The sequence below is a fragment of the Aythya fuligula genome, chromosome 17 (genome assembly GCF_009819795.1).
Source record: "Aythya fuligula isolate bAytFul2 chromosome 17, bAytFul2.pri, whole genome shotgun sequence".
NCBI classification, from domain to species: Eukaryota; Metazoa; Chordata; class Aves; order Anseriformes; family Anatidae; genus Aythya; species Aythya fuligula.
Window position 1 is genome coordinate 2,202,896 of NC_045575.1, and position 16,941 is coordinate 2,219,836.

The 16,941-nt window shown below is 59.8% G+C and overlaps 1 protein-coding gene across 1 annotated transcript in view; it reads right to left on the reverse strand.

The window, feature by feature from the left end:
- Positions 1–2,224: 2,224 nt before the first annotated feature.
- Positions 2,225–16,941, reverse strand: part of CUX2 (cut like homeobox 2) — a 54,610-nt gene continuing 39,893 nt past the window's right edge. The window contains exons 3-20 of the mRNA XM_032199236.1: positions 12,848–12,985; positions 12,650–12,773; positions 11,914–11,990; positions 11,746–11,812; positions 11,511–11,559; positions 11,027–11,131; positions 10,330–10,521; positions 10,190–10,248; positions 10,067–10,115; positions 9,861–9,963; positions 8,772–9,422; positions 8,020–8,121; positions 5,882–6,657; positions 5,477–5,636; positions 4,550–4,810; positions 4,227–4,415; positions 3,872–4,145; positions 2,225–2,947 (exon numbers count right to left, since the gene is read on the reverse strand). Of these exons, the coding sequence (XP_032055127.1) occupies positions 2,287–2,947; positions 3,872–4,145; positions 4,227–4,415; positions 4,550–4,810; positions 5,477–5,636; positions 5,882–6,657; positions 8,020–8,121; positions 8,772–9,422; positions 9,861–9,963; positions 10,067–10,115; positions 10,190–10,248; positions 10,330–10,521; positions 11,027–11,131; positions 11,511–11,559; positions 11,746–11,812; positions 11,914–11,990; positions 12,650–12,773; positions 12,848–12,985 (4,037 nt within the window). The 3' untranslated portion in view covers positions 2,225–2,286. The remainder of the gene's footprint in view (positions 2,948–3,871; positions 4,146–4,226; positions 4,416–4,549; positions 4,811–5,476; positions 5,637–5,881; positions 6,658–8,019; positions 8,122–8,771; positions 9,423–9,860; positions 9,964–10,066; positions 10,116–10,189; positions 10,249–10,329; positions 10,522–11,026; positions 11,132–11,510; positions 11,560–11,745; positions 11,813–11,913; positions 11,991–12,649; positions 12,774–12,847; positions 12,986–16,941) is intronic.

Sequence of the window (16,941 nt, forward strand, 5' to 3'; positions counted from 1 at the left end):
GTGCTGAGCTCTGTAGGGTCAGGCGGCTCCTGATGGAAACTAAAGCAGCCTTGGTCCGGAACAGAGCTGTGCCGGGGCAAAACCCTGCCAGGAATATCCTGCCACAGGGCAGGATTGCACCCTGAGCTGGGCTGACCCCATTTAACACCCCCCTTTTTTTTTTTTCCCAGAGCACTGGGAGGTGCGGATGGCCACAAGACCCAAAGCAGGGATGCGACCCGGAGGGAGCCGACACCGCACATCTCAGTCCCACGAACAAACACACCCCGACGCCAGAGTCTTATCCAACTTCTGTATTTAGTGGCTCTTTACAGAACTTGTTCCTTCCAAAATGTTTAACAAAGTTCGTCGATCTCATAGAAACTTTTGAAGTACAGTACAGGAGCCCAACAAAATGTGATCGGTATGTCCCACTAGCATTTAGTACAACAGGATTTCCGTGTTCGAAAGGCTATCCCTAAGTGCTTCATCAAATCCCGTTCCACTAAAGCTAACACTAGCACACTACGGAGAACATTAGGCCATGGGTACGCCTCGACCGTCGGCAGCGCGGTGGCAGCAGCAGGAGCCACCTCGGGCAAGCTCGCGCCGGTGCGGGCAGGGCTGCGGTGCCTGCAGAGCCTTGCCTTTGGAGAGCCAAGTGGGTTTTACTTTTAAAATCGCTCCCTGACGACCACCAGAGTATAAAAATACCTTCTATTCTGATAAAAATGTCTACAGTGGAAAACTATTCAATGCATAGCCTCGGGGCCTGGCACCGAGCTCTCCCACCCGACGGCGCGCGGGGCTTTGCCGGTGTCTCTGATGGGTGCCGGCTGAGGGGTCGGAGCGTGGCACGCCGGGGTTTTGGCGCTTGCAAAATGCATCGAGAGACTGAACAGACAGGAAACAGTACAGAACAACCCAACGCAACCCACCCCTCCTCTCTTAAAGGCATTTCGTTAGCGGGGACGGCGGGGTGGGGGCGCCCCAGGGAAGCGATCTGGTGGCGCGTGGCTGGCGGGTGCCACCGTGCCGCTCCTACAGCTTTGCACGGGGTCAGTGCTGGGAAGCCAAGGCACCGTCGTGCTTTGACCATGTCAGCCCCGAGCAAAGCGCAGGGCAGGAGCACAGCTCGAAACCCCAGGGCTCATCCCAGCCATGCTGTAAAAAGCCACCGCTTGGGGACACGGCCACAGCGAGGGGACGCTCCTCCTGCCCGCAGCCCTAAGCCTCCGAACCAAAAAAGTGCTTCAGCCCCCAAAGCTGGATGTTGTGCAGGGACAGCCCCCGAGCAGGGGGTGTCCTGGCTTTTTTCAGTGCTTGTCCCCAAGCACTGGAGCTGCGGGGCTCGGAGGCTCCTCTTGATTTCCTTTTCCAAAAGGAGGACAGCAGAGCGCAGGCACCCGGGTGCCACCCCAGCCAGCCAGAGCTGCCCTGGGCGTCACCCCCAGGTACCTCTTCCCATCTCTCTCCACCAAAATTAGAGACAGCTTGCTTTGTCTGGGTCATTTTTGCATTCCCCCCGCCTTTTTTTTTTTGGAGTGGCTGGCAGGTGCTGTCCTCGCTCGGGGCTGGCACCGGCTGCTGACTCGAGGAAGCGCGAGGGCCCGCGTTCGTACCATGCTACATCTTGTTCAAGAAGGCTATTGCAGACATTTCTACAACATATACAACTGCACGTGACATTCTGGGTTACAAAGGTTTCAAAAACATACCACCAGAACTAAATACATACTCGATGGCGTCAAGGTTTTCAATTTAGAGTCTTCATGGACTATAACACAGTCTCTGGATGGGGCCGAAGCGATGCAGTGTCTTACAGACAGATGTGGAAAACCGCTATGCAAAAGTTTATTAAATTTGGTCAGTCTCATAGTGCTTCTTGATGGCTTTGCTCAATAAGTCTTTTCTGTGTTTTATTATTTTTTTGTTTGTTTTTTTAATCTCATCCAGTGGCAAACTACAAGACTTCAGTGTACATTTAATGACACGACTGCTACATCATCTTGATTTTATAGCTATCTTTAATATCAAAGCAGCTTAAGCTGTTAATAAATTCCAAAGTATCCTTTTATTAAAATATCTAAAAGAGGTCTATAAATATTTTTTTTTCTTTTCTTTTCTAAAATTGTTCCCAGTTTTTCACATTTAAAACAAAAGCGGGGGGCAGCTTCGTAGCGGGCGTCCCCCTTCCACCGGCCGCTCCCCTCCGTCACTGGGTCCGCCTCTCGGTGCGCGCTGAATTTAACAAAATATATATATGTGTGTGTGTGTTTATACATATATCCAAGGCAGCGGGGCGGCTCAGAACTCCCACTCGAGGGCCTCCTCGCGGTTGGCGGCCCGCTCCAGGCGGTGGATGATGTTGTTGAGGTTGGCCATCTTCTCGTGGCGCCGCTGGACGCTGGTGCTGAGCCGGGGGCCGGGGGCCGGAGGCAACGCCGGTGAGACCGGCCCGGCTGAGGACGGTCCTGGTGAGGCCGAGCCGGCGAGGCCGGGCGAGGAGGCTGCCGAAGGTGAGCTGGGGGACACCTCCAGGCTGCAGCGGGATGAATTGGTGGACGACTGGGAGCCACCGGGGTCGGGGTGCGGTGGTGGCGGTGGGGGACCCCCGGAGGCCCCGGCACGGCCTCCCCGCCGCGGGAGGCTGCCGGCGCTGGGGGCGGCGGCGCGGGGGGCTCCTCCTCGCTCTTCCTGCGGGGGCCCAGTCCCTTCTGCTGCCCTGGCCGGGCTGCGCGAGTCCCGCCGGTGGCCCCAGCCGCCTGCCTCCCCTTGCTCCTCCTTCACCTTCACCTCGCCGGCGCAGGGGTGCTCGCTCCCCTCGAAAAGGGGTTTTCGGTCCTCGGTGTCCGAGTCGGGGCTGTGCGGGGCCCTGCGCCCCAGGCTGGCTGCCCCACTGCTCTGCTCCGGGTCCGTGTCGTTGTCCTGCGTGCCCTCCACCAGCATCTCCCGGCGCATCCGTGACCTGCGGGGACACGATCACGGAGCATCAGTATCCATCCCCTTTGGAAAAAGCATCTCCAGCCAGGAACGCTTCGCTTCGAAAAACACAACAACATCACCGCACACATAACAACCCCGACTTGTCATCCTTTAAAACATTTTTTGGGGGGGGAGTCAATCAAATCACTCGATGTGTGAAAGGCTCGAAAGCCAAAACGGCGTCGCCCGCCTGCCTGCGTCAACCCCTTCTGGTGACAGCGCGGTGCTGCCGCGTGAAAGCGGAAACTATTTTGCAACACTTTGGGCTCTTTCCAACTCGCAGCCTTCCATGCTGACATACTTTTGCACGCATTTTCCACTACCTTTTTTTTTTTTTTTTAATACGTATCATTTTTTGAAGACCTATTCCAGGGCTTTTTTGTTCACCGAGAGCAGGAGTGACTTCCCTGGAACAACACGAGGGGAAAAGTCACGGGCTTAAAAAACCACGTTAGTCAGTATTTCTCCAAAAAGCCTGATTTTCCAAGCTTTCCTCTGAGTCTTCGCAATGAGCAGTGGCTTTGTGTGAGAAAATTCAGCCAGCTCCTATAGATATTTACCAACACACGCAGGCTGAGTGGACTCAGTGTGAATGCTTACATGCCTTTTAATGCTGTGTTATACAGCGGCAGGGGGCACAGCCCCTCGGACTGTGCTGCTCCCCTCCACGCAGCACTAAAACCTCCCCCAGGCCACCGACAGCTCGGTGTGGGATTGAGGGAGGAAAATTCAGGATCCCTGCACCCATTGGCATTACAAGACCGAAGCCTGGTGCCCGCAGCGTTTTGGCTGCAATCCTGCACCCACGGGACCCCACGTGGGTCTGCGTCCCCCCATCTCTTCTCCTGGAAGAGGAGCGGCCACCGTGCCACCACGTCCCACCGGGCACGTCCCCTCGGCACCCTACCTGTAGTTGTGGAACCAGTTGATGACGGTGTTGGTCTTGAGGTTGAGCTGGAAGGAGAGCAGCTCGATGGTCTGCTGGGACGGGTAGGGCTCCAGCTGGTAGGCTTTCTTCAAGGCTTCCTTCTCCTCGGGGGCCAGCACCACCCGCGGCTTCTTGATCTGCAGGAGGCTGAGGTCTTGGGGCTGCAAGCCGGGGCTGGCACACTCGGAGCGGGCACTGGGGGACTCGCTGTCTGAGCCAGCACTCATCAACCCGTAGCGACGCTTCAGGTAGGCTGCAGGAGAGGAGAAGGAGCTGCACGCCGCTCGCCCCCGGCCGCCCCTCTCCGCCGCCGCCGCCCGGCCCCCGCGCTCACCTTTCTTCTCCAGCTTCTTCATGTCGCGCAGCTTTTCGACGTTGTGGGGGTCGTTGAGCCAGAGCTGCATGCGGACGAAGGGCTCCCTCCCCTTCAGGCTCAGCTTGTGCCACGGCTTGGGCCTGGAGAGGAGATCGGACACCGAGCCCTGCGTCAGGCCCAGGATGCTCTCCCCAAACAGCCGCTGGCCTGGCGGAGGAGAAGCAGAGGCGGTTAGCGCGGGACGGACCCCGCCACCCCTGCCGAGCACCCGAACGCCCCGGCCTCGCCAGAAAAACAGCCAGAAAAGGGGATGACAGCGCTGCACCCGGCGCCTCCCGCACCTAAATTGTTGTCCGTCAGCACCTCCTTGACCTTCTTGGTGATGGAGTAGGTGTCCAGCTCGGGGGACATGGCGACGATCTCCTGGATGCCCACGGGGCCCTGGCTGTTGGGGTGCGCCTTGCCCGGCGCCGCCCTGCTCTCGGGCTGCTGGTTCTCCTTGCTGCTCTCCAGGGCGAGGGTGAGGGGCTCCTGCGAGCCCTTCTCGTGCTCGGTGGGGCTGGGGGGCGGCGAGGGGGACGGCTGGGGCTCGGCGGGGCTGGCTGCGAGGCACCGGGAGAGGACGGGTTAGTGGCACCGGTGGGACCCGCTACCCAAACCCACGTCCCACCCTGATGATGGAGTGGGCATTGGCATGGGTCAAGGGAGAGGACGGCAGTGGGAATGTAAAGGTTATCTTTATTATTCATTTATTATTATTCTTTATTAATCCTGAAAGGGGGAAAGCCAGCAGAGCCTCGCCAGCATCGACGGCCAAGTAGGAAGCGGCGGTGGAATAATTAAAGAGAGAAAACACAACATTAAAATAAAAACCCAGCTACTGCTTTATTCCAGGCACAAAGCCAAGGATTTTTGTTGTGTGTTTTTTTTTTTTGTGTTTTTTTTTTTTTTTGATGACTTTCAAAACCCGTTTCTGACAAAATAACATTTGAAGGATCTGAGCAGCAGCCCTACCTTGCCTAACATACTAATTAAGGGGGTTTGGAATGGAATGAGTTGGGTGAGTCGGGGGGGGCGGCTTTGGAGAGACAGATGAACACCACCCCCCGATGCTGGTGGGATGAGGGCTGTGGGTGCTGGGGGGCTGTGGGTGGCACGGGGCAGCTGCCAGCAATGGGGTTGGGGGTTCAACAAAACCCTGCTGCATTGGGATGCCAACGTCAGAGGGGTGTTTGAGGAGCAAGGGACGTGGCGGCGGTGGCACTTACCCTGGGAGGGGGTCGGCTGCTGGCTGATGCCTTGTCCCAGCTGGTCCGTCAGCCAGAGCTGCATGCGGATGAAAGGCTCCCGGCCCTTCTGCGTCAGCTTGCTCCACGGTTTGGGCCGCGACAGCATGTCGCTCACGCTGCCCTGGGACAGGCCCAGCACCTGGGCACGGCACAGGGTTACCCGAGGGGCTGCTGCCATCGTCCCCACCGAACGGGACAGGGCACCCTGGCCACCAGGAGACTGTTTGGGGTTGGGCTGGGCACTGAGGACTCAGCATCCACCAAGGGGACCCACTGGGGCACAGCGGGGACCCTGGCAGGAGGACATCAACCACCCCCGGGCACTAAAGGGGAGACCCCCCACCCCAAAGAGAGGACACCAGACCCCATTCCCCGGGCTGCTACCTTCTCTCCGAAGATCCTCTGGCAGATGCCGTTCTTGGCCAACTTCTCCTTGACCTGCCGGGTCAGCTCCAGCGTGTCCACCTCCCTGTACATGTACATCTCGTACTGCTCCGGCGTCAGCGGCGGCACGGTGGGCTTCAGGTTGCGTGGCACGTAGGCGGGGTAGTAGGACAGCCTTCCACCAGCTGCTGGCTCCGTGCCCGTGCCCTCCGTCTTCATCTCCGTCAGCCGGTGGGGCTCATCCTCGGCCGGCGGCACCTCGTCCTCGTTGGCTCCACTCTCACCGGGCTCTCCCCGCGGCCAACCCCGGCCGTTGGCCATGCCGGAGTAGCTCGAGGAAGAGGAGGAGAGCGAAGGCGAGACGGAGGTGTAGGGCCGGCTGAGCAGGCTGCGCTCCGACGCCCAGTGCTGGTCGAAATAGGAGCCGGCGTCGCCGATCTCCGACTTCACCTTGCGGATGATGCTCTGCACGAAGGCGGCGGGCGAGAGGACGGCCAGGGGCGTCGGCGGGGGGCCGGGGCTGGCCCCGCTCCCCTCCTCCTGCTTGACGTACGCCGGGACGATGTTCTGGCTGACGGCGGCCAGCGTGGAGCGCTCGGCGGGCGGCGTGCCCCCGGGGCGCCCGCTGCCCCCCGCCTCCATCTCCAGCAGCGCCTGCTGCTGCGCCTGCATCTCCCGCCGTGCCTGCTCCAGGATGCTCTTGATGGCATCCTCCGAGCTGCTGCCGCCCGCCCCGTTGGCCACCGCTTGAGACGCCGAAGGGTTTTTGGGCTCACCTGCAAGGAAAGGGAGTGAGCGGGGCCCCAAGGCGCAGCGCTCAGTGGGGGAGATGGAGGTGCTGGGCTAGGGTCCAGTGGAGGGAGGGGTTTGAAATTTTAAGGGTTGCTCCCTGTAATGCAAAAGGTCTTGGCTGTGCTCTGTCCAGAACCCTCCTGCCTCGGTCTCCCCTGCTTTAATTGGGTTTATGGAGCCCTCCCCTTCTCCTGGGAGCAGCTCTGGGGATGGGGACATCACCAGATGCTGGTGGAGCACCATCAGCTGAGCGCTTGGCCGCTCGCTGTCACAGGGCTGGACAAGAGCACGAGCAAAAGCAGCTTCAGAAAACTGAGCCAGAGCATCAGCGACACCCAGGCCACTGTCACTGCGCTGTGCCTACGTGGGATTTCTTTCCTTGCTGCTTTTTTAATCCCATTAAAACTCTTGCAGGATGGGCTGTTAATTGCATTTCCTTCCTCTGCCTTTGCTTAATAACAGAACGGCTTTCGCAGAGCACGGCAAGCATGGAAATTGTCAGGCTGGGTGGGAAGATGACACCTTGCTGGAGGGGACAGGATGGCTGTGGGACCACTGGGGACAGCCACCAGCCACGTCCCCCACCCCACCCAAACCTGGATTTGATGCTAAAGGCAACAGCTTCTCTTTCTTGTAGGACTCTGTATCAAAAGGCTGCCAGAATCCAAAATACATGAGAAAAGGGATTTTACAAGCACAGATTATAAACCTGGACGGCGGCATCCAGCGAAGCGAATGCTGTGACACTCCTGTATCTAAGTGGGATTCCATTTTGACAATTGCAAAATAAATCCCATTACCAACGATGGCAATAGACAAACATGTTTGTTTTCCCTGCCTGTTTTTCCACCATTCCTGTCTAATTTAATTCTCCGGGATTCTGCTTTCTCAGCAGACTACCTGTTTTAATGTATTTCATTTCTTGTAATTGACTGTGAGCACAGCTGCTTTAATGATTCCTCATGCCATATGGATTGTGCTTTCTCATTTAATCATCTGTTTCGGGGAAGGGGGAGGGAAAGGTTAGGCCCAAAGTTTCGGAAAGCCCTTTTCCAAAACCACTGCGTTCAGGGCACCGGGGGCACACGCAGCTCACACTCATGACAATATTTACCAGGATTTCTTTACACCCTCTCCCAAATCTTCTCTATGGATAGCACTGGGACAAATGCCCCAGAAAGCTCATTTTTGGCCCTGCCAGCACCCAGTGTGCTGACGGGAGGAGCCAGGAAGCATCCACAAGCCCAGGGCACCTACTCCAGGATCCCAGCCCTGTCTGGGGCAGGATGCCCAGCTGTTTTGTGCCCTGAACACTCCTGACATCTCCTCGAGCAGACAGAACCCACCTCCCTTCTGCGACTCGATCTCCTTCTTCGCCTGCTCCAGGATGTTTTTGATGGCATCGTCGGAGCCTGTTTCTGGCGTTCTGATCCGCGGCGTGATGCTACCTGATCAAAGAGGCATGACAACAGATTTGTCACCGGCGCTGGTTTTACAAGCTCCGCTCGTATGTCAGGAAGTATTTACTGCTACTCGTGTTCAGTTTTTTTTAGGGATGTTGGTTTTAAGAAAAAAACACTGGTCCCGATTAGTTGCCAGCCCCTGCCACCAGCTCACACCTCCCAGCTGGGGACCCGAGGGACCCGATGCCACTGCCACCACCCGGAGCATCTCTGAGACGGGGTGAGGAGCCACTGCCATTATTTCACCGCAGTCCCACAGCGCTAAAACTTCATTATTTTAACAAAATATTCCACCACACATCGATTCATAGGCCATGAAACAGCCTAATGAATAATTAAATGGCACTTGTCAGAATAAAGGAGTGAAGCACGTCTGGGGGTGCACCTTCCACAATGGGTCGTTGTGCATTGCTGCCGCTTGCCGGGGCAATCCCAAAAGGTCCCCATCCCATAGCGAGCAGCTCCTGGGGACCCCTGGGGACAAACCCTGCATTTTGGGGGTGACTCCATGCAGTGTCACCTCCTGTCTCACCAGGGAACTGGGCAGGGTGATCCCACAGTGGCACGGGGCACCCTTGGGTGCTGCTGGGACAAGCGGGGCAGGACCCGGTGTGCGGGGCCACCCCACCACTCACCTCTCTGGCGCACCTGGATAGTCCTCAGGGCCAGCACGTTCTGCTCGTCGGAGAGGAACTGCTTCATCTTGATGAACGGCTCCTTGCCCTTCACCGTCAGCTTGCGCCAGGGCTTGGGCCGGGCCAGGATCTCGCTGACGGAGCCCTGCGACAACCCCAGCACGTAGTGCCCGAAGACCCGCTGCCCGATGTTGTGCTTCAGCAGCTGCTCCTTCACCTGGAAGGCGATGTCGGCCGTATCCAGCTGCTCCTCGTCGGCCGAGCTGCCCCCGCCGCCCTCGGCGGGCTCAACGGGGGGGCTGGCGGCGGGCGGCACGGGGACGGGGGGCACGGCGCTGCTTTTGGCCCCAAAGAAAGCGGTGGGGAAGGGCAGCCCCCCCCCGGCACCCTCGCTTTTGTAGGGGGGTGGCTGCAGCGGGGGGGGCTTGGGGGGGAGCAGCGTGTCCCCCGGGAGCCGCTCGCCCCCCGGGAAGGGGGACAGCGGGAACGTCCGGGGGCCCTCGGGGGCCAGGCCGGGGCCGGGAAGGGATGGGAGGGGAGCAGGGGAGGCTGGCTCATCCGTCGGGGCCTGCGGGAGCTGCTGGGGGGACGGGAACGGCTGCTCCATGCCCAGCGGGTCCTTCCCCGACTCGTCTTCAGAGGGATCCTCCTCTAGAGATGAACGAGAGAGACAGACACGCACTATAGTCCCGCCGGCTGGCCCCCAGATGGCCCCCGTATTATCCCATCCCCAGGCTCTTTCTGGTCACCGGGGCAGGATCTGGTCCCACCATCCTCATTCCTGGGGGTGCCGTGGTGGGCAAGCTGTGGTGAACATCATAAACTTGGCCATGGCAGCCTGCCCGTGCCACGTCTGGGTCCACAAGGACACACAACAAGCAGCTGCCCACGGTCTACCTCTGGACCCCAACACAGAAAACCAAAACGATGAGGGGCTGTGGCACGAGGGGACGTGGCCTAGTGGTGGACGTGGTGGTATTAGGTTGGTGCTTGGGCTCGGTGAGCTTCAGGGTGTTTCCCAACCTAACCAACCTCCACGATCCCACGACTTACGGCGCCCAAGGCATCGCGTGGCCGCCGTTACCCTACCAGCGCTGGCCATCAGGCCGGGTTTCTCCAGCAGGTACTTCTGCGGCGGGTAGAAAGCCTCCTTCCCCAGCAGCAGGGCGGCCTCCTCCGGCTTCGACATGCTCTGCAAGGAGCAAAGCGGCGGTGGGCCGGGGCGGCGGGGCTGCGGTGGGGCCGGCGGGTGCCCCACGGCCTCCTGGCACACGCCACCGCCCCGCGGCACTTGCCTGGGGAAGGCTGCAGCTGGCGGACGCCACCTTCATGGCCTTCAGGATGCTGGGGGAGAAAAACGAGGGGCGGTGAGGCGGAGGACGTGGCCTCGCGCCGCCCGGCCGCGGGAGCAGCCCTACCTCAGCTCCGTCTTGATCTCCTCGTAGTCCGCCTGCGCCTGCAGCTTCTCCTCCAGCTTCTGCGGAGGAGACACGGTGGGTGCAAGGCTGGCCATGGCTGGCGCCCACCCTCAAGACCACCCAAGGGTCCGCGCACGCACCTCGATGGCTTCGTTCTTGGCGGCCAGCTGCCCCTCCAGCTCGGCGATCTGGTTGGCGGAGGATTCCTCCAGCTCCTGCAGCGAGCTCTGGAGGTGCTGGACGTCCTTCAGGAGCCGCAGGATCTCCCGGTCCTTGGCGGCCAGAGCTGCCTCCAGCCTCGACCCTGAGCACATGGAATAGTTCACTTTGTCCTGCCGGGAGAGGGGACACCGTCAGCTCCCGGCCACCCGATGCGGGGACATAGGTCTGTGGCTGGTGTGGGGTGGGATGAACCCTTCCTCTGCCCTTAAAGGTTGCCCATGTTCTGCTCAACGCTACGGGGGTGCAAATTCCCCTCCCTGTGACGCAGGTCCCACGGGTAAGGCGTTCCCAACGCTACGACCCCACAGCCCCAGTGGTGGAAAAATGCCCGGATCCCTCCCGCTTTGCTCCTGGGCTGATTCAACACATGGTGGGTGCTCCTGAGCCCAAAACGGTGCTCCTGGGGGCAACGGGGTGCTCAGGACTGTATGGGGTACTCGGGACTGCATGGGATGCTCCTGGCTACATGGGGTGCTCCTGGCTACAATGGGTGCTCCCGGCCACAATGGGTGCTCCCGGCCACGATGGGTGCTCATGGCCACGATGGGTGTTCCCGGCCACGATGGGTGCTCATGGCCACGATGGGTGCTCATGGCCACGATGGGTGCTCCTCACCCCGGCAGCACCCTGCGGGGAGCAGCAGGCCAGGCGCAGGGAGCTGTTGACGGCCGCCAGCTGCTCCCTCAGGCTCTCCACCTCCCGCTGCGCCGCCTCCGCACGCTGCAAGAGAGCAGAAAGCACGTCAGGGTGGGTGCTCCACGCCTCATCCCTCCTCTGGGGCAGAACGGAGTCCCAGCACCCACGTCCACACATCCCATCCCCTGGCTGGGTGCTCAACCACAGCTCAATTCCCCCCAGAATGGGGCAGAGGGTCCAGCCCGCTTTGGGGGAGCCGCTGTGCAGAGGGAAGCAGAGCCCCTCTTTGCTGGGACCCCCCCAGTTTTGGGGAGCCCAACTGGAGCCTGGCCACCGTTGTGCCACTTTCTGGCACCAGCATAAAGGTCACTGGGATTTTTGGGGTGCATGGGTGGGCGCAGCAGGAGGGAAACGGGGCATTTGCTCTGCACTTGTTGGAAATTCAGGAGGGCTCCCGGCTCACCTGGTTGGCTTTCTCAAGGTTCGTCATGATCATGGCTACTTCGTCTGCCCTGCAGGGAGAAGCAAGAGGCATCAGCTGGCACGTGGATGCCAGCCCAGAGGTGAAGGACATCAAATCCGTGGCCAGCCAAAGCCCTTGCACGATACGGGCTCGGACACGTGGCAGGTTCAGGGAGTGACCACCCCTTGGGGTGCTCCTGCGGTCACTTGGTGCCCCTCAGCACCCAGCGACTCACTTGGAGGCAGCCTCCTCGTCGTATTTACACCGCAGCTCCAGCAGCTCCGTCTGCGTCGCCTTCAGCGCTGGCAGCAGGCAAAAAGAGAGGAGATGGGGGGGGTGAGAAGCGGGCTGGGGGCTTCAGGATGCCGTGGCCGGCCGGGTCCCCCCAGCCCGTCCTCCCTACCTGAGTGGAGCACCTTGATCTTCTCCTCTGCTTCCCCCAGGCGCGCAGCCAGGGTGAGCTGGGCTTCCTGCAGCCCCCTGCGGAGAGAAGGGTGTCAGCGCCTGCCCCAGCCCACCTTGCCCTTTCATTTTAAGGACACAAGTGATAAAAACTCATTTTGGGTGGAAAACTGCATATTGGAGTGCAGCCCCGTGGGGGCTGGCACCGTGCTGACCCCGCTCAGTGTCCCCTGACGAGGAGCCGAGGCAGGAGGAAGGTGGAAACGCTCCTGTGCCGAAACCCACCCCCTCCCGTCATTAATTTGAGGGGGGAAGCAATCAGGGAAAAGTTATTCTGCATTATTTATAGCCTGCACTTGCCAGGAACTTACTCGGAGAGCTCGGCAATTTAGGGTTTAAAGATTCCTCGTTTGTTACGGGCGCGGCGTGTGAAGGAATAGCAATGAAGCGCCGCTAAACGCGCTGCCGGGAAAGCCGGGAGCCTCAAAATTAAAAGGGCTTTTAATGAGGTTCGCCCACCGGCCAGGGTTTACGCGGTTTGCCCAAGCACAACCACATATCATGCACCACAACCGCCTGGAAGAGGGGACGGACAGACAGACGGACACCATGAGTGCCCTCGTTCAACCCAGGCAGCGAAGGAGGTGTGGGGGGAAAAAGGCAGAGGTGAGGACAGCCGGACACCCCCGGTACCCCTAAATGCCATCTGGGGGGCCCCGTCGCCAATACTCACGTACTTTTGTTTTTCTGCCTCATTTCTCTGCAGCAAGGCTTCTGCCAAAAGGGTTTTGCTATCAACACCAGGGAGCGTGGTCTCGGCCGCCTGGAGCCCAGACCCCGGCGACGTCCCCTCTCTCTGCTCTGCGGGGTGGGGACACGTTTCAGACTGCTGTGGGGTGGGCACGGGGGGCAGAGGAAGCTGGTGCTGGGGGTACCTTTGGTGCCGAGGAGCTCCAGGTGCTTCTTCCAGGGGCGGCCGAGCTCCTTCAGGGGTGGATTTTCGGGCTCGAGGCGCTGGAGCTGCTGCAGGCGGTCCTCCAGGCTCCGCGCAGCCTCCAGCACAGGAGCGGGGTCTGCGGGCGACAGGGCTGGTGGTCAGGGCCGGGGGACGGCCACCACCGTCCCCATCCCATCCTCGTGGCCATGGGGACGCGGGTGTCACTCTCTTCGTCCCCAAATCCCAAGGGCAGCAGCCGTCTGCAGAATGCTTACAAACAGGGACAGAGCCCTCGCATGCCACCCCAGGTGCCACCCCATGTGCCACCACGTGCCACCACGTGCCACCGTGTGTCACCCCATGCTCCGCATCACCACCCCAAAGCCCCCAAAGGACCGAGCGCCACCGGGGTCGCATCCCAGCATCTCGTCCCCAAACACGGTGGCACCCACGGCCCCAGTGGCCCCGGTCCCCCCCAGTTTGGGTGCAGACAATGGCAGTTTGTGCCGAGGTAAGCAGGTGCTTTCAGAGCCGTATGTCTTCCCTCTGTCAGCATTACACCATCATTAGCTAGTGTCTGCTCAGCAGGGTGTGCCATTATGTCTCCCAGGGCTGATGTAATTATACATTGACATAATTAACCCAGCAAGCCCATTAAGCAGGCCAGCTAAAAATTCATCTATAATTATTTGTTGTGTGCATGCTAATGAGTCCATCTGCACTGCCATTGTACAACATGAACAAATTAATTTACAAGTCTGGATTTTTTAATAAGTTCAAGAAAATGCCTCCTATAGAGCCAGGTTAATATAGGTTTGGGGTGCTTTTATTTTATTTTTTTTATGAAAAAGAGAGGAAAGGAAATAGATTGGAATTCTCCAGGGTCACAAAGTTAGATAAACAGGGAAGTGGGACGGAGCTGGGTGTGCTACTGCACGGCGCACACGCGTGGCAGGCGTCCAAGGGTAAAACTTAATAACAGGGAGGGAAAAAAACCCAACGTGTAGCTGCCTCTGCTGTGAGCGGGGACAGACGGTGGCTCTGCCAAGTGATTGCCTGGCTGAGACGGCAGCGGTGCTGGACGGAGGGGCCAGGCCCCCTGCCATGGGATTTGGGCTGCTCTGGGGTTGCACCAGATGTTTTTGGGGTGAGGCTGCCCCAAAGATATGGGATTGGGCCTGCAATCATCCCTTTTAGCACCCAGTATGGATGCAGGCAGCAGGACAGCAAGTGCCACGGGTGCTCCTCATAGAGATGGGGCTTGGAGACCCCCGACCCATCACTGCCGTGGGGTGTGGGACCAGCACCCCCAGCATCCTCCCTCCTGGGATGCTTTCTGGGAGCAGGAGCCGTGGCTCGGTGCCCATCCAACTGCTTTGACATCCGAGGAACCGCAAGCACCGGGGAAAACCTGCCCGTGAGCTCTGGGGAACGGCCCCTCCATCGCTGCGAGCTGCGGAGGACGGCAGGTGAGGCTGAGCAGCACGGCCCCGAACCGGGCTGGATGCTCTCACAGCCATTAATAACGTCTGTAAGTACACGAGCTAACGATCTGGGTAATTACACCCACAGCAGCGGGGCTGGGGGCCCTCCCCCGGGCTCCCCCCGGAGCCGGGGCACCCGCAGGAGGCCGCGCGCCAGCACACCGAGCGGCCGATAAACGCTGGGGCAGGCCCCGACGCGATCCACGCCGACAACTCCTCTCGCCTCCGTAATGAGAAATAATCCCGGAGCAGCTCAGGCGAGCAATAAAGCACCGGGGAATTTTGCTGGGGTCAGCGTTTTCCCTGCCACGACCAAGCCACACGCTCCGCCAGCGCCCCGCTCGGAGCTGCCACCCCGGGACCGCGCTGGGAGCGGGGCTTGGAGCAGAGCAAGCGGCGCTCCACCTCCGCTTTCCTCATCAGCTCTGGCCTCCGTGATGCAAAATGCCCGCCTGGATTAATTAAATCGTGCTGATGCGCCGCTGCCCAGCCCTTGGGAAAGCGCTGCCCTCGCCCTCGCCGTCCCCCACAGCCCCACGTGAGGTTTTGGGATCGGCACGGGGCTGCCCGCAGCGGAGGCCAAGCTCGTGCCATGCTCGTGCCACCAGACACCCTGCTCTGACGTGGCACCCGGGTGGCACAGCAAGGTTACGGGTGGCACAGCGGGTGACAATTGGCACAGCCATCTCGCCAAGCCCTGCGGCACCCAGCTCCAACAAAATCCCTGCCACCAAGCTGAGCCCCCTGCCCGGGCTGGCTTGCGGTGCCACCCTACGCGCTCTCCCCATATATATATTAACATAAATTGATGTATATGTAATAAGTCTTGCCACTAGCTGGCGTTATTGGATGCTGTTTGGCACCTGCAGCAGTGCTGCAGCAGGGATTCGGGGCGGTGGGCAGGGGACTCTCCTGTGTGCCCAGCCCTGGCGCCAAGGGGGCCTTTGGGGGCTGCTGGGGGGTCCCAACCCTGTCCCTCTACAGCACCCCACTGCCACAGCAGCTGAAGACACCCAGAGGACAGGGCGGGTGTGCTGGGAGGGATCTGAGGTGCTCGACACCTTCCCCTACACATCCACAACCCCACGGTGCAGCAGCCCCTGCGTCCCCAGGGACCTGCATCTCATCCCTGCGCCCTGGCTGCTCGTCTGGCAGAGGTCTCGTACGGGGGGACAAAGGGTGGCATCTGCCCTGCGCAGCTGCCACGACACTGGGAAGAGCTCAAGGCATCCACGTGCAACCGTGGTGCAGCCCCGGTGTGTCCAGGTGCATCCCTGGTGCCTCCCCACCCGCGGTGTGCCACTGGTGCACCGCTGGTGCCGGCACAAGGTGGCACCTCTCGTGCCACCGCGTCCCGACCTGCTCCAGCAGAGCCCTACGAAACCCTCCCCGAGTCAAAGTCAGGCTTAAATCAAATCATCCCCAACAACAATGACATTAATTATGCTTTTAACACATTTTACTGCTTCCCCCCCCTTCCCTTCACGCCACATCTGTGTGAACAATATCCCAAAGATTTACGGTTTTCTCCCGTAATTACAGACACACAGCCAGCTCACTTATCAAAATACTTGCTGAGCAATCAGGCTCCGTTACAGTCTCTGCCAGAGATTTGTGTTGACAGCAGCCATTCAAAGCAAAAAATGTCGAATCAGGACTTATGTGGTGCTTGTAAAGTGTTCCACAAAGAGTTCGCCTGTCGAGAGACACGCGGACGTGTGACGGACGGGGACAAAATGACAGGAGGGGGACCTCGGGGCCCAGGAGGTGCAGGAAGGGCAGAAGGGAGCAGGGGGCAGCTGGAAGCCTCGGGGGTGCAGGGGAGATGGAGGTGCCGAGACCACAGGGGGAAGTGTCGGGGTGTGCACGGGTGTGTGGGCACGAGGTGGGCACGGGGAGGGAAGATTACTGGGTTCTGGAAAGCGAGCTGACATTTGGTTCTCGTAGCACAGGATAAAATTTAATGAGGACAAAAATATGTCTCCCTAATTCCCCTAAGAAATCATTAAAACATTTTGTTATTCCTAAATGTCTGGGAAATGAATTAGTGGCCCTGCAGGAGCCCTTCTGCACATCTTCGGCGGTTTGAAGCTCTCCATCCTCGGAGCTGGGGCTGGTGCGGGGGTCCCCGTGCCGGGGACACTCGGTGCTCACCGCAGCCGAGACCCCGGGGCTGCCCACGGGGAGCCAGCAGAGGCCATGGCAGCAGCAGGGAGGGCTCCTGGCACCAGCTAGCCCTAGCACAGGCTCTTCCAAGACAAGCCCTGCACCTCAGTTTCCCCCTCCCGAGGCTGTTGGGGGGGCTCCAGCCCCCGAAAGCCGGAGGCGCGGCGCGGACAGTGCCAGGAGCTGCGCCGCGAGCCGGAGCTCCGCGGTTTCGGTGAACTTACCGTCGAAAAGACAACTGGGGATAGCCGCAGTGTTATTACAAGGGCTGAGCAAATGTATTCCTTTTCTAATGTCAAGATGCATTTGGCTCAGGGGCTGAAACACAGCGATGGCAAAAGATGTTTCCACTTGTCTCTTCGGCTGGGATTTCCAGAGCAACATGCAAAAGCGGACGTCTGCGCTGCCAGCCGCCCCGGGGACGGGGACGGGGACGGGGACG